General features: G+C 34.2%; 2 protein-coding genes across 2 annotated transcripts in view; both read left to right on the top strand.

Moving 5' to 3' along the window:
• The first annotated feature begins 7,595 nt into the window (after positions 1-7,595).
• LOC106313863 (ABC transporter I family member 21) lies at positions 7,596-9,506 on the top strand. Its single transcript, XM_013751784.1, has 6 exons — positions 7,596-7,846; positions 8,088-8,248; positions 8,334-8,385; positions 8,483-8,619; positions 8,728-8,814; positions 8,976-9,506. The coding sequence occupies exons 1-6, from the start codon at positions 7,693-7,695 to the stop codon at positions 9,234-9,236; spliced, it is 852 nt and encodes a 283-aa protein (XP_013607238.1). The 5' UTR covers positions 7,596-7,692; the 3' UTR covers positions 9,237-9,506.
• Positions 9,507-12,052: 2,546 nt separating this feature from the next.
• LOC106314472 overlaps positions 12,053-16,030 on the top strand; it is a 19,736-nt gene continuing 15,758 nt past the window's right edge. Inside the window, exon 1 of the mRNA XM_013752339.1 lies at positions 12,053-12,588. Within this exon, the coding sequence (XP_013607793.1) occupies positions 12,130-12,588 (459 nt within the window). The 5' untranslated portion in view covers positions 12,053-12,129. The remainder of the gene's footprint in view (positions 12,589-16,030) is intronic.

Below are 16,030 nucleotides of genomic sequence, written 5' to 3'. Positions count from 1 at the left end.
TAGTAAATCTGTAGAAGTCGGTTTCTACATGTTTTAGAATTAGATTAATGTGTAGATTTTGATTTCTAAGAATTTTAGAATGGTAGGTTAAGCGCGGAATGTGTATTCTACATATTTGTAGAATACTCCTATTTACGTAGATCACGTATTCTAAACATTGTAGATTCAATGAAAAAAGTAGATTTCGTTTTCTACTTCGTAGAATGTCATTTCTACTTTTTTTAGAACATAATCTGAAATTTATAATTTTAACTTTTTTATAACTGGAAAATATACCATTAAGTTCATATAGGTATTTTAACAAATGTTACTATTTTTCTAAATTTTTTTTGTTTGTAAAACTATTTATTAAAATTATTTTCATAAATATTAATAGGTATTATAGAAAAATATGACACAAAATATAGATTAGTCTAAAGGGACATAGTTACTATTTTTTTGTTCTAAAAAAACAGTTTTCCCCAATATCAATCACATTCAATATACTTCCAAACTTTAAGACTAATGCCTTTAACGGCTTTAGAGCACCCTCATCGGTGTAGGTTCTTAAAAAAGGTTTCAAAGCTCATATAATGTTGTGAAACTTAGGGGAATAGTTTCATATTCTTATTTATAAACATAAGGTGCCCTTTATATATAGGGAAATACAAGAGAGATAAACCGTCATAGAATAATGGAAAGACTACAAATAGGAAAGAGTACAAATCATAAGTATAAAGGGAAAATGAAACTCATCCAAGAGAAAAGGAAACCAGCCGGCCGTCTCTCTCTCTCTTTACGCCGACTCTCTCTCTCTCTCTCTAACAGAAGGGTCGGTTATGGACGGGCCGGTTATGGACATCCACAATATGGTTTATAACACTCCCCCTTGGATGTCATAACCATATAGAGACTGTAATACGCTTTGGATGTTGCCTCATTAAAACCTTACCAGGAAAACCCAATGGGACAAAACCATGGTGAAGGAAAAAGAGTACAACACGTATTACTCCCCCTGTTCTCTACATCACTGAAGGTCTTTCAGTCTACGCATCCCAACCTGATGCGTGAGCTTCCTGAACGTTGATGTTGGAAGTGACTTGGTGAATAGATCAGCTGAGTTGTCACTTGAACGCACTTGTACCACTTGGACTTCGCCGGCTTTCTGTAACTCGTGCGTGAAGAAGAACTTAGGTAGGATGTGTTTCGTCCTGTCTCCTTTGATATAACCATCCTTAAGCTGAGCTATGCATGCGGAATTGACCTCGTACATTATGGTCAGTGCATCTTTCCCTTCGGACATCCCACAATCAACTCGAATGTGTTGGGTCATGGACCGCAACCAGACACACTCGCGGCTGGCCTCATGAATGGCCAATATCTCCGAATGGTTGGATGATGTGGCCGCGATCGTTTGCTTCATGGAACACCATGATATGGTTGTACCACCGTGTGTAAAGACATAGCCTGTCTGTGATCGAGCATTGTGTGGATCCGAGAGATAACCTGCATCAGCAAAGCCAACTAATCCTTCTTTGTGTTGGTTAGTATAAAATAAACCCAAGTATTTCGTTCCTTGTAGGTAACGAAGAATATGTTTAATCCCGTTCCAGTGCCTTTGGGTCGGACAAGATCTAAACCTAGACAGTAGGTTCACGGCAAAACATATGTCTGGCCTAGTGTGGCTGGCCAGATACATTAAGGCTCCTATGGCACTGAGATATGGCACTTCGGGACCAAGGAATTCTTCATTGTCCTTCTTAGGGCCGAATGGATCTGTGTCCAGACCAAGAGACCTCACGACCATGGGGCTAGACAATGGGTGAGATTCGGCCATGTTAAATCTTTTGAGTACTTTCTCTGTATATGTCATTTGATGCACAAGGATTCCATCTCTAATGTACTCAAGCTGTAATCAAAATCAAAACTTTGTTTTTCCTAAATCTTTCATTTCGAATTATTTCTTAAGATATTCAACTGTTTGGGAGATTTCTCCAGAGGTTCCTAGGATATTCAGATCATCAACATACACTGCTATGATCACAAAGCCTTTGTCGAATTTCTTTATGAATATGCAAGGACTGATCAGATCATTTTTATATCCTTCTCTCACTAGGTACTCACTTAGTCTATTGTACCACATTCGACCTGATTGTTTCAGTCCATAAAGTGATTTGTTCAACTTTATACAATGTTGTTCTCGAGAACTTGATTTTTTTTTCAATTCAATACCCTCTGGTACTTTCATATATATCTCATTATCCAGTGGACGATATAAGTATGCAGTTACTACATCCATTAACCGCAAGTATAATTTCTCTCTTATAGCCAGACTTATTAGGAATCGAAAAGTAGTAGCATCCACCACATGGGAGTAAATCTCCTCATAGTCTATTCCTGGTCTCTGTGAGAATCCTTGTGCAACAAGCCGTGCTTTATATCTCACACCATGTTCGTTTCTCTTTATCACAAAGACCCACTTATATCCAACTGGTATAACATCATATGGTGTCCGGACTATTGGTCCAAAGACATCTCTCTTCTTTAAAGAGTTTAACTCCACGTTTATAGCTTCTTTCCATTTAATCCAATCTGATCGTTGAGTGCACTCTAAGATACACGTGGGTTCATGATCCTCGTTTATATCCATGATTTCAAGTGCTACCTTGTATGCAAATATATCATCAATGTCGACATTTTTTCTGTTCCATTGTATCCCAGACAAGACATAATTGATTAGGATTCATCAAAGTGACAATCCGCATACCTGGCCTTAAATAAATCATCTGTAGTTGGCTCAAGGTACTTAATGATCGTGGGAGAGTCATATCCAACATATATCTCCATCCTCCTTTGAGGTCCCATCTTTGTTCTCTGTGGTGGTGCAATTGGTACATAGACGGCACATCCAAATGTCTTAAGATGGGATATGTCTGACTCGTGACCCGTGAGCAATTGTGATGGGGAATATCTATGTTCACTAGATGGCCTGATGCGTATCAGTTCGGCTGCATGTAGAACCGCATGTCCCCAAGCTGAGACCGGGAGTTTTGATCTCATAAGTAACGGTCTAGGAATTAGTTGTATGTGTTTGATAAATGATTCGGCCAAGCCGTTCTGTGTATGTACATGTGCCACGGAGTGTTCTACACTTACCCCCATGGACATACTATAATCATTAAACGCTTGGGACGTGAATTCACCAGCATTATCAAGACATATAGTCTTTAAAGGAAAGTCTGGAAAGTGAGCTCTTAAACGAATTATCTAAGCAAGTAACCTCGCAAACGCCAAGTTGCGGGTTGATAATAGACATACATGCGACCATCTTGTGCATGCATCAATGAGGACCATAAATCTGAACGTCCCACAAGGTGGGTGTATTGGTCCACAGATGTCTCCTTGTATTCTTTCCATAAAGTTTATTGTTTCCTTAGTTACTTTAACTGGTGATGGCCTAACAATGAGTTTCCCTTGTGAATATGCTACACATGTGAGATTATTAGGGATAACTCTTCTTTCTTTCAATGTGTGCCCATTTGTATTCAATATTAATTTTCGCATCATGTTTGAACCGGGATGGCCAAGTCGGTCGTGCCAAAGAGTGAAATTTTCGGTGAACACTTTGTTTACTGTGGCATTAGCCTCTATCATACTGACCTTGGCATAGTAAAGACCAGTAGAGAGTGCAGGTATAGTCTCTAAGACTTTCTTATGGCCTTGGGCGATTTCAATGATCTGAAGGAATTTTTTGTTTCCTTCGCCCCTAGTCTCAATATGGAAGTCATTCATTCGGATATCTTTAAAACTCAATAGGCTTCTCTTTGAGCTGAGTGAATATAATGCATCATATATCTCTAGATGCGTACCCTTAGGCAACAATATGTTGGTCTGGCCGTAGCCTTCTATTAGGCCGGCTATACCTGCAATGGTACTTATATTGGCGTTTTTAAGTGTTAGATTAATGAAGTATCTTTTGTCTCTTAAGATCGTGTGGCTTGACGGCTTGACCCACTGTCCACCACGAATATATCCATGTTATCTTTCATTCTTCAAAACAAGATTTATAGAATGATACTTTAGAGACTTCATATCAAAATCATTTATTCATTAAGTTTTAATAAAAATAAGTTCAAAGAAATAACAAAACATAGAAAGCACAAAACAAAACACAAAAGTTTAGATGGCAAAAATCAACTTGATTCTTTTAGACAATCCGAAGTTTCATAATCCATAAGATCATCTCGTTCATGATTAAAATCATCTTCACCATCTTGATAGATCATATGAGCTTCAGGATTCTTCCCTTTCAGACTCTCTTGATAGAGGTCAACAAGATGTTTGGGAGTCCTACACGTCTTAGCCCAATGGTTACCCATTCCACACCTATGGCACACGGATTTGGTCGAGTTTTGTCGTTTAAAAGAGGTACCATGGCCTCGGCCATGACCACGGCCTCCATAGGAGTTTCCTTGGCCACGGCCAAAGGAGTTATAGTGGCCACGATCACGACCAAAAGAGTTTCGGCCCCAACCACGTCCTTGCCATCTTCCACGGCCACGACCGTGTTGGCCATTGCTCTGGAAGTGGTTAGACTCTTTCTTTGCCTCTGCGGCCGCATGTGCTTCAGGTAATGGGGTTGATCCAGGAGGTCTCAATTCACTGTTTCTCATCAACAATTCATTGTTTTGCTCAGCGAACAATAGACAAGAGATCAGATTAGCATAAGTCGTGAAGCCCTTCTTACGGTACTGTTGTTGTAACAACACATTGCTTGTGTGGAAGGTGGAAAAGGTTTTCTCTAGCATATCCTTATCCGTTATATCCTCACCACACAGTTTCAATTAAGAAACTATCTTAAATAGGGCTGAGTTATACTCATCCACGGACTTATAGTCCTGGATTCTGAGATTCCTCCAATCATACATAGCCTTTGGTAATATCACCGTTCTTTGGTGATCATATCTTGCTTTCAATTCTGTCCAAAGGTCTAAAGGATTCTCAATAGTCAAATACTGATCTTTGAGATTCTCAGTTAGATGATGGCGAATAATCAAGATAGCTTTGTATCTATCTTTTTCACTAGCATTATTGTCTTCGGTGATACATTCACCGAGTCTCTTTGATTTCAGGATGATCTTAGCATCAAGTGCCCATTGTAAGTAATTATCTCCCGAGAGATTTAGGGCAGCAAAATCCAAGTTGTTGATTTTCGACATCTGAAATCATATATTTTATTCTTTAGATCTTTAAAATTTATAATGTTCATGCGATTATATTTAGATGATGTAAGCAAGACAATCGGAGATGTAATGTTCAAACAAGCCTCGCGGCCAAACGAGATATGTTCAAGCTTAGCATTTGGTTTCTATATGTTATATTATGCAATCAGTTTATATGGTAATGATGCAAACAATCCATTTGGTTATACATGTATGGTGCAATCCTAGCAAATGGTTTCTAAGTGTTCATACGAATGGAAACATGTAACCGCAATCAAACAATCAAGCATCAAGGGGTTCATACAATCGGTTTATTCAAAGGTTATATTCTATCTAGGTGATTTAGGGTTTTAACATAAACAGGCTGGTCGTATGAAAACAAACAATGCGGTTTCAATTTCAAAACATTCAATCGGTTTTATCAACTAATCTATTTCAATTTCAAGTATACGATTTCAATCACACAATCAAGTTCAACCATGAATTTTAGCAAGCCTAACATACGGATTCTATGTGATCATATTCAATTTTCATAACATATTTAATCAATCAATCAATTTCAATTTCAATTTCAAGTATTAGTTAGGGTTTAGATTGAACATGTCTTAGCATTAGGGTTTTAGATTTCATGCATAGTATGCGATATGCATATATGCGGCTAGGGCTTAATGTTTTAGGCTTTCAATTCAGATCATTATGTTTCGATTTAATCATTAGGGTTTCGATTCATTACTCATTATGGTTTCGGTTTTATCATTAGTTTCAATTAGGGTTTCAATGATTACCTCAACCTCCGATCGGGTTGAATGGACCACCAACGAGAGAAGGTCGCGAACTGCGTTGAGATCGAGTCGCGAACAGATTGCTTGCTGTTCGGGTCGCGAGCGAGCTGAAGCTGAGATCGGGTCGCGTTGAACTGGCTGAGATTGTGTCTCGCGAACGGGCTGAGTATCGGGTCCCGAACGAGCTGAGGATCGGGAACGCGAACGAGCTGAAGCTGAGCTGAAGCTGGGATCGTCGCGAGCTGGAACAAGCTGGATCATCTGTCGCGAGCTGAGATCGGGTCGCGAACAAGGATCGGGATGAAGATTCACGATCGGGATGGAGGTTTACGCCGGTTAGGGTTTATCGCCGAGAGCTAGGGTTTAGGTCGGGACTTTTAGCTTAGGGTTTTAGAGAATCGTGCTGATAACGTGTTGTGAAACTTAGGGGAATAGTTTCTTATTCTTATTCATAAACATAAGGTGCCCTTTATATATAGGGAAATACAAGAGAGATAAACCGTCATAGAATAATGGAAAGACTACAAATAAGAAAGAGTACAAACCATAAGTATAAAGAGAAAAGGAAACTCGGCCAAGAGAAAAGGAAACCAGCCGGCCGTCTCTCTCTCTCTACGCCGACTCTCTCTCTCTCTCTAACGGATGAGCCGGTTATAGACGGCCCGGTTATGGACATCCACAATATGGTTTATAACATATAATAGTATTTGAATATGATTTTGGTATTTTAATTTTTGTTTTAAAAATGAATCTATTAAATGGTGACATCTGTAATAAAAACCTGATAATATCACTTTTTAGATAATTTTTTTTGTTACTCTCTTAATTTTTTAATTGTTCTTTAATTTAATTGTTTAGATACTCATTGAGTGAATCAATGGTTGGAGGTGCTCTTAAGCACACGAAATAAAAAGCAAAATAAAAGATAAATTCGACTCTGGTGCTGATTTCTGAGTCAGAGAGAAGGAGAGAGAGGATCGGTTCTTATGCTTTCAGTTGAATTATGTGACAACCCGTCCCACTCACTAAGACCCTAGGCTCACAGGCCTGCAGAACACCGACTCCAACCCTTCCATTATGAGTCTTCTCTGACTCTATAATTAGGTTATTGATGCGTTTGGCGTTACTCGAAGCCAAAACCTCACCATTTAACAGCACTCCCGCAAGACGAGTTGTCACCAATTGACATGCATATCAATTGGTGATAACTCGTCATGTGCTAGTGTTGTTAAAGGGTTAGGTTTTGGGTTCGAGTAATGTCAAGTGCATCAATAAGTTACATAGGAGAGTTAGTGAGGGTTCACATGTGAGAAATTAGGATCAGTGCCATGCAAAGCTGTAAGCCGGGATAAGAGTGAGCGGAACGGATTGTAACAAATTCTTTTTTCCATAACAATGGGAACACATCTATCTGTTTTAGGAAGCTGTCGCTTTATTGTTTTTTTATTGTCGATGAGCAGAATTCACTGACGTGTCAGCGACCTGCTGGTTAAACGTATGACCATTGAGGAAAGACTTGTAAAGTATGTAAATCTAATGGACAGAAAAGCACATGACGTGGCCTAATTCTAATGTCTACGTATATATAAATAGAATGACAGACTTAACGGAGGAGGGAAAATCGTCGGTCACCGAGTAAAATAACGAAACACACTTACACACACACTCTCTCTCTCTTTCTCTCTATCTGACCGTTTGATCCTCAAAAAATGGCGGAGAAAGATGCGATGGCCAGAAGCGACGGTGCGATTAGGGTTAACGGAATGCAGTTTTCTTACGATGTCCAAGATCCTATCTTCTTCGATTTCAGCCTCGATCTCCCCGCCGGATCTCGCTGCCTCTTGGTTGGTGCTAATGGATCTGGTAAATTAATCCTTTCTAATTAGATCGATTTTGCAATTATAGATTTGATTCCGTCTCGATAGTGTTTGAATTTCGGCTATTAGTTTTTGGAGATTAGCTTGAGACACTCATGATATAGATATTTTGGTTCTGCTGGGATCATTGGGTTTGATTTACCGGTTTAGTTTCGGTTTGTATTGGTTAAGTTTCCTTAATCATGTGATTATATATAAACAGATTCTACATTCTCTGATTTTGTCAGGCAAGACGACTTTATTGAAGATTTTGGCTGGAAAGCATATGGTTGGAGGGAAGAACATTGTGCAAGTCCTGAATCGCTCTGCTTTTCACGACACAGACCTTGTCTGTAGTGGTGACTTGTCTTATCTTGGAGGTTCTTGGAGCAAAACCGCTGGTTCCGCTGTCAGTTAACATCTGATGTTTTGTTAAAACACCGTGTTGTTCTATATGTTTTATTTCTAATTCTGTGATATTTTCTGAATTATAGGGTGAGATTCCTCTCCAGGGAGATTTCTCAGCAGAGCATATGATATTTGGAGGTGGTGTTCTCTGTCCTTGCATGATGCTTTTCTATTCGCTTGAAGACACTAATTAATTGATTTCTTGTGTTTTTTTTTGTTTTTTTTTTCCAAGCAGTTGAAGGGATTGATCCTGTGAGAAGAGAGAAACTGATTGATCTTCTTGATATCAATCTTAAGTGGCGTATGCATAAGGTTTCTGATGGGCAGAGACGCCGAGTGCAGATATGCATGGGTCTTTTACATCCATTCAAGGTAAATACATCGATTTTGTGATCTCTTGGCGTTAAAGCTACAGAGTTCATTCATCTTGGTCTCTGTTTTCTGTCTATCGGTAAATTGTAATATGATTTCTGATCACAGGTATTATTACTGGACGAGGTCACTGTGGACCTAGACGTTGTTGCTAGGATGGATTTGTTGGAATTCTTTAAAGAAGAATGTGAACAGGTAAGCCAATCTCTTAGGTTATATAAAACGGGAACATAATAAAGATTACTCCTCACGCCAACAGAGTCAGATTTAAGGATTACTCCTGCGTTGAGGGGCCTGAGATTATGGTTAGAAACATCAAATGCTGATTTTACTTTTTTATTATTATTATTAATCAGAGAGGAGCTACTATTGTATATGCAACTCATATTTTTGACGGACTAGAGACATGGGCTAGTCATTTGGCCTATATCCATGGAGGGGAGCTGAAGCTCTCTGCTAAACTGAAGGAGATCAAGGATTTAGAAACATCCCCAAATTTGCTCTCTGTGGTTGAAAATTGGCTTCGGTCTGAAACCAAAGTGGAGAAGAAGACTAAGAAGAAACCTGTTGCCACGTCTCCATTTATGTCATCTAGACAAATGGCGTACTACCGATGAATCTCAGCATCTTTGAGACATCAGTAAGAATAAGAGCTTTTTCACATTTGCAATTGTTTTTCTTTAATATTTTGTTTGCTTTAGTACTCTCATTCCAAATATAAGTTTAAACTACGATGTCACAAACTTAGGTTTGGATATAGATCAGATAATACACGCATTCGCAATACTACGTATGATTCTAAATGTTTCCCGGCTTATGAGTGTAATTAAAGTTGTGAAAACTTTTGTCAGCTATTAAATTTACAAGTTAAAATAAATCTCTAAGAACTTGAACTGTTCCAATGCTACTAGCTAGATCTAAGAATTTGAGTTGTTCACAGAGCCATCTTTGGTACAAGCACATCAAACATTCGCTTTGGGGCGGGTAGTCTTATATAATTTGAAGGGGCAAACACGTAGAGCTGACCATCATTACTCGTTACTCGCTTGAACCTCGTTATTTGACTCTGACTCGTACCCGACTTGAAAATTCAAGTACTCAGTGTTGTCAAGACAAATAAAAAGTCGACAATTGTCATTACTTGCAAGACCAATTCAAGTATCAAGTATCATTATTGTTTTTATTACTTGACTCGTTGCGCCCCGTTGCTTGCTTTATTACTTGCTATTTGTTACATGATCTATTAAATACTTGTTAATATTTGTCTTTTCTTTTACTTACGTTTACGATTGGACACAAATACTCATTACTCTTCTTATACTTATTACTTGTTTCGTATCTGTCTTGATTTTTAAATATACATTGTCATCTAGTAAAGTATTATATAGTAACAAGTATTAAAAATTTAACTACACGATTTGTTATTACCTGTTAGTTGTTTAGAGAAGACATTTTTGTCATCATAAAAATTATACAATTTTTATATAACAAAATATTCATATATTTTTTAATTTGTCTTTTTTTATAAAATGAACAAATATATCGTTTAAAGTAATTCACTTGTTATGTTAAGTAGAATAAATAAAATAAACTTTTATGTCTATTTCTAATAGATTATTATTTAGTAATTAGTTCTTAAACACTTAGAAAAATTCGTAAATAGTTCACAAATACTCGTAAATAGTAATTAATTGAGCGGAACAAGTAACTTGCAAGTAATTCATTTTTTATTAAGTATTCGAAATATCAAATACTCGTTTTTAACAAGTCAAATACAAGTCGAAAATTTTATTACTCATACAAAGCAAGTCAAGTCGCAAGTACATGCAAAGTAGCGAGTACTCGCTTTGTGCTCAGCCCTACGAACACGTACAAAGATCGGTCGTTTGAGTTGGTTACTTAGCAGGTGTGTTGTTTATGGGTAACTCGAGTTTGATCTTTTGCTGCAACTCATGTCATATATTTTTAGTTAATCAAATATTTTGTTAGAAAAAATATATTAGTGAAAAGTAAAGTAAGTTTGGTTTCTATATTTTATAATCAAGCGTGATATTATAAAAGGAATTATAGATGGTAACTAATACTACTTATTAAATGCCAAAAATAGAAAACATTCATTATGATACTTATGATAATAATTTAGTAATGAAATTAAAACTACTAAAATTGTCTCACAAATTTTTTTTTTTAAATAAGAGATTGGTGTGAGGTATTTGTTTCTTAAAAATAAATATAAAAAACTATACATGGTATAACAATTTCAGTTTTGGTTTTCATTGTAAAAAATCACTAATTATATCAAAAATATTTTAAAATAGAATAAGAAACCAATAGTGAAAAACGACGGTGAAAATGACGGTGCGATAATCAACACACTGATAGTACATATCCTATGCACCATGTATTTTCTTATAAAGATATATGCATATCTCGAAACGTCACTAGTATACCGGTCCATCTCTGTACCCCAAAAACACATCTAAGGCGATCGATACAAATGTCTTTGTACTCGAGGAGTAATCTGCGATAATATAAACGTCTTTATGCTCCCGTGATCTCCGCAAAACTCTACAACTTTAATTTGAACCTTGTTAACACGAGATATTAGAGATTGTATTCATGTATATTGTCGAGCTTCAAGCTTCTACGTTTGATAATTATTTGGTCTCTACAAACAGAGCTAGTTGTTGAATCTAAAGTCTGCATATCTACAAGTTATAAGAATTTGATGATACCTTTAAGAAATATCCTCTTAATAAAGTAAGAATCAGGCGATTACAAGGAAACTATGTCGTGGAAATGATGTATATAAAATCATATGTATAGTTAAACCATACAAAAGACTGTTTGCCAACGTATCTCTTGAGTATGGAGGAATTCGATCGTCAAAAATTCAAATGTTTGATCGGAATGATGAGGTCCAACATAATTAGGTCCCCGAGATGAAGAGCTTATGAGAGAATTAAATATTCTCTGAAAGCATCAGATGCTCTTTTACCTTGATATGCATCCATATACTTATACATCTTTTATGCCAGCCTTATTTCCCTTTCATCTTGAGATCGGTTAGTGTTTTCTTTTTTTTTTCCTCCAGATTACCCTTTTATAATCAACTATTCTTTCTTTTTTTACGAGTTGCTGGGATTTTAAGTGAGTTAAGCTTAATATATGAAAAGATTCAGTGAGGAAGTAATATACAACTCACTCAATTCTAATGAATTCTACAACTAATCTAGAATTCAATAAAAGCTTACAGTTGGTTTATTGAACTTCAATGTAGACGTGTTTAGCATAATAAAGGACATTTTTTTTTAACAACATTCTATTAGTTAATAGAGTTTACATGGTCTTGATGTAACAAATGAGAAATAGTATTTGGTAAAGACGTTGACAATCGGCCTAAGCAAAAGTCTCCTCTTCATAACATCCACAAGAGATTTTTCCTTTTTGAAAAACAAATCCACAAGAGATTCTTCATTCATTTTATCTTTTTCAACAACCTTCTCAACAATGCAAGAGCTCAATGAAGCGGCAATTGCTTATTACAACAACGGCTCCACGGATCAACAGAATTTGGCATGGCAGTTTTTCCTTTCAATGGACGGTGACGGTAATGGCCGTGTCAGCTTTCAAGAGTATACCGACTTCTTGTGTAGAACCACCGGTTTAGCTTGGGTCCGTCGCGAGATGTTTCAGGAGCTCGACCGAAACAGAGACGGCCAGCTTGACTTCTGGGAGGTCTTGACGCTTTACTATGTGGCTCGGACGCGGACCATCGGTTGCCGCACGTGCCTCCAGCCTCTCATTGGTTTGTACTTTACGTGTGTAACGTGCTTTGAATCGCAATGTGTTTGCGACACGTTTGATCTCTGCGTCAACTGTTATATGCGGCGGAATTATAATCATCCGCACCGTGTCTTCCTGGATAGTTTTGTTTTATTACGATCTAAGCGTAGCCACCCTCCTCTGGTACGTTGACTTTATGAATTGTTTTCTATCTATTACAGTACAAATCTTTTTTTTTTTAAACACTAAAACCTCTGTAAACTAATAATATTGGAACTATGGTATTTTATTATTTTATAGAGTTATTAGTTTTCCAAAAAAAAAATATTTTATAGATATGTACGTTTTTAGTAAAAATAAAAAAATATTTGATTTTACGGTATATGTACTGATTAAAGAGAAATTGTTTGAAATACACTAAATTGAATATCACTTTTCAAAAATACAATCAATCAAAAATAATTTAACATTTGAGTTTAAAGTTTAGTGATTATTGTTTATGATATAGCATTTAAGGGGTAAGGTTGAGTTTATAAAATTTTATAAATACTTTTTAATTATTTATAATGATTTAAGAGGGTTAATTTTGTTTTTCATAATAAACTAACAGTATTTATAAAATGGTTATCATTTAAAGATAAATTTAAAAAATTGTATTAAATTTGAGGTAAAGTTAGAATTTCCCCATTAAATTTTATAGATACAAAACGTGTGTTATTATTATTTGATTATGTGGTGTATAAAAAAATTATTGTAAAAGTAGATACATTTTAAATATAAATGACAGAATATCATCAAAATATGTTGACATTTTTAGAAAAATTAAAGATAGAATTCATTAATGAATAAAAACAAGAGAAAATTTTATGTTTACCACTTTCATGTTACCACTTTTCATCTTTACCACCACTAAAATGACATTTTCAAAAATATCTTCTTCATTAAGTGGCAAAAGACTCTTATGCCATTGTTATCTATATATATAATAAATCATTGTATAAATAAATAAAAATTAAAAAAATATAAATTTTTTTTAATGTTTTCGAATTATACTTTTTCAAATTCGAACTTTTTTATAAATATTTTTTACTGAATTGTTTTTTTTATTTTTTTAGTATTTTTTTATTTTTTTCAAAATTTCTTTTTGAAAATCGAAAATTATGTTTGAAACTATTTTTAAAAAAATAATTTTATATTTTTTAAGTATTTATTTATATGTTTATTAGAATCCTAAATTTCACATTCCAAAAACCCTATCTCACCTTTCAACTCTAAACCCTAAGTCTAGATTAATTACTCCTAGAAGTATAAGTGTTTTTTACCCTTCATTAAAAGTGAAGGTAAAAGTGATTAGTGTAAACATGAAAAGTGGTAATACGAATGTGGTATTTGTGGAACTTTCCCTAAAAAAATCTATGAAACATATTGTTTATACTTTTACAACTTTATATACATTAATTATTAATTTATACTTACATTATGACTATATATTTACATAAAACTTTTTCAAAAATTTATTATTTTATTATTTTATTATCTTATTAATTGTGTTATATTTTATATTGATACAACTCGGAACTAGTGAAATTTATTAATTTATCGTGTTTATTAATTTTATCAAATATTAATTACAGATTTTAAACTGTAGTTTGTTTTAGTTAAAGACTTAGCATAAGTTAAAAGCCTTTGGTCGATTAAAGACATATTGTCGTTTTCTGCTCTCAGAAAATTTAACATTTTGTACGAGTGATTAACATTATCCAGATTATTAGTATCTTCTAAATATTATATATATCGGTACGTCAAAATAAAGTTAACACCGACATAATATAATCGTTTCTAATCCAACTAATTTAATACATAAAATTTAATACAAGAATAATATTTGGATTTCTCTATTTAGGTTTTAGTGTTTTAACGAATACTGAGATTTTGAAATTTATATCTGCAAGATATACATCTTGTTACTCAATTTAACTACAACTAGCTTGATTCGTTGTTACTTTTTTTTTATATAAATGGTAATATATATTTTTAAAATTTATATGTGTTAAATAATTGTTTAATATGTTTCTAAACAAAATAAATTTTAAAATTTATAATGAATCATTTTATTTTATTTTTTGATCCGTCAACTGCTACACCCACATTTTTAAAATATAACCCGTGTGTCCGTGCAAATGTATATTTTAATGTAAAATAAAATTGTTATCTATGGTTATATTTTATTTATACGATCAAATAATTCAATATATTATTTACTATTTTGTGTTTTATATTATGTTTTTTTATAACACTTATGTTTTTTTAAACATAGTTAATATACCAAAATAAAAAATAACAAACCTTAATAATGAACATATTGTTATATTTTTCGAATTGATTAAGTATAATTTATTGTTTAGCTAGATTATAGAAAATATTTCTTAAAGAAATAGTACACAGTTTGTTGTACTTCATTTTAGAAAAATGCATTAATTAAACTGTAAAAGACAAAAATACTAAAAAGTAGGTAAATTTATTACTTTAATGGTATATGATTGTAAATAATTTTAAAAACTAAGGGGTAATTTATTTTTGTAATTCTATTTTGATAATATAGATAATTCCCTACACGATAAATATGGAATATAAACAGCAAAATATTTAACTACACAATAGATATTTTTGTTTTGTTAAAGAAGTTTCATATAAGCCTTCACTCAAAAAAAAAAAAATTCATAGCAGACTCCTTTATATAGAAACTCCATTTTAGATAAAAGATGAAAACTACATGAAAACAGATCAAAACTACACCTGGTCTATACAATCCATAAATCGAACTATTTGACATAAAAGTTCCAATATAACTCCCAAAAACCACAGCCAAACTCTCTCATAATAGAAGAACTAAAATATATAAACATGAGAAATTTTGAACATAAAGATAAAAATATGAAATACAAAATAAATTCAAAAAAATCATGTGAAAACCACAAATCGTACTCCATACTTGAGAATCTCCATGTAATTTGAAAGCCAAATTTAATCCTAAACCATTAAACAAAACCAAAAAATTGGAAAACTTCATAAAACCAACACTACAAGAAAACATAATCTTAACGAGGGCGGTTTTCTTCGTGAGTTCGTCGTAAAAGAGGAATTACGACGAATTAGCGAGGAACCTCGTTTGCTCGTTACTTATCTGTCGTAACACATATTTCCTCGCTAATTCGTCGTAACTTAGCGAATAATATATTTCGTCGTAAAGACGAAGTAGATCATTTCGTCGTAAAGACCACGTCAATATTCTACGTAAAGAGGTCGCTATATTTCCTCGTAAATACCTCGAAACGAGTTCCTCGTAAACTACACGTAAATACCTTGAAAGTGTTTCCTCGCAAAATACACGTAACGACCACGAAAGGATTTCCTCGTAAAATACTCGTTTATCTTTCCTCGTTATTTCCTCGTAAATGTTTTCTCGTAAAATACTCGTTTACTATTTCTCGTCATTTCCTCGTAAGGTTTCCACGTAAATAGGTCGTACATTAGCTACGAATTTACTTTGTTTTTATTATTTTACAGAATTTAAAAATATAATTAAAAAATAATTAAAATTATTTAATTTATTAATAAAATTAAA

Source organism: Brassica oleracea, chromosome C9 (genome assembly GCF_000695525.1).
Source record: "Brassica oleracea var. oleracea cultivar TO1000 chromosome C9, BOL, whole genome shotgun sequence".
Taxonomy (NCBI): domain Eukaryota; kingdom Viridiplantae; phylum Streptophyta; class Magnoliopsida; order Brassicales; family Brassicaceae; genus Brassica; species Brassica oleracea.
Note: the sequence above shows the minus strand (reverse complement) of the source record. Positions and strands in the feature narration are given on the sequence as shown.

Excerpts from the sequence above, each read along its gene's own strand:
- LOC106313863 (XM_013751784.1), top strand. The coding sequence starts at position 7,693 with ATGGCGGAGAAAGATGCGATGGCCAGAAGCGACGGTGCGATTAGGGTT. Across the intron at positions 7,847-8,087 it reads GGTTGGTGCTAATGGATCTG|GCAAGACGACTTTATTGAAG; the intron begins GTAAATTAATCC and ends TGATTTTGTCAG. Across the intron at positions 8,815-8,975 it reads TTAAAGAAGAATGTGAACAG|AGAGGAGCTACTATTGTATA; the intron begins GTAAGCCAATCT and ends ATTATTAATCAG.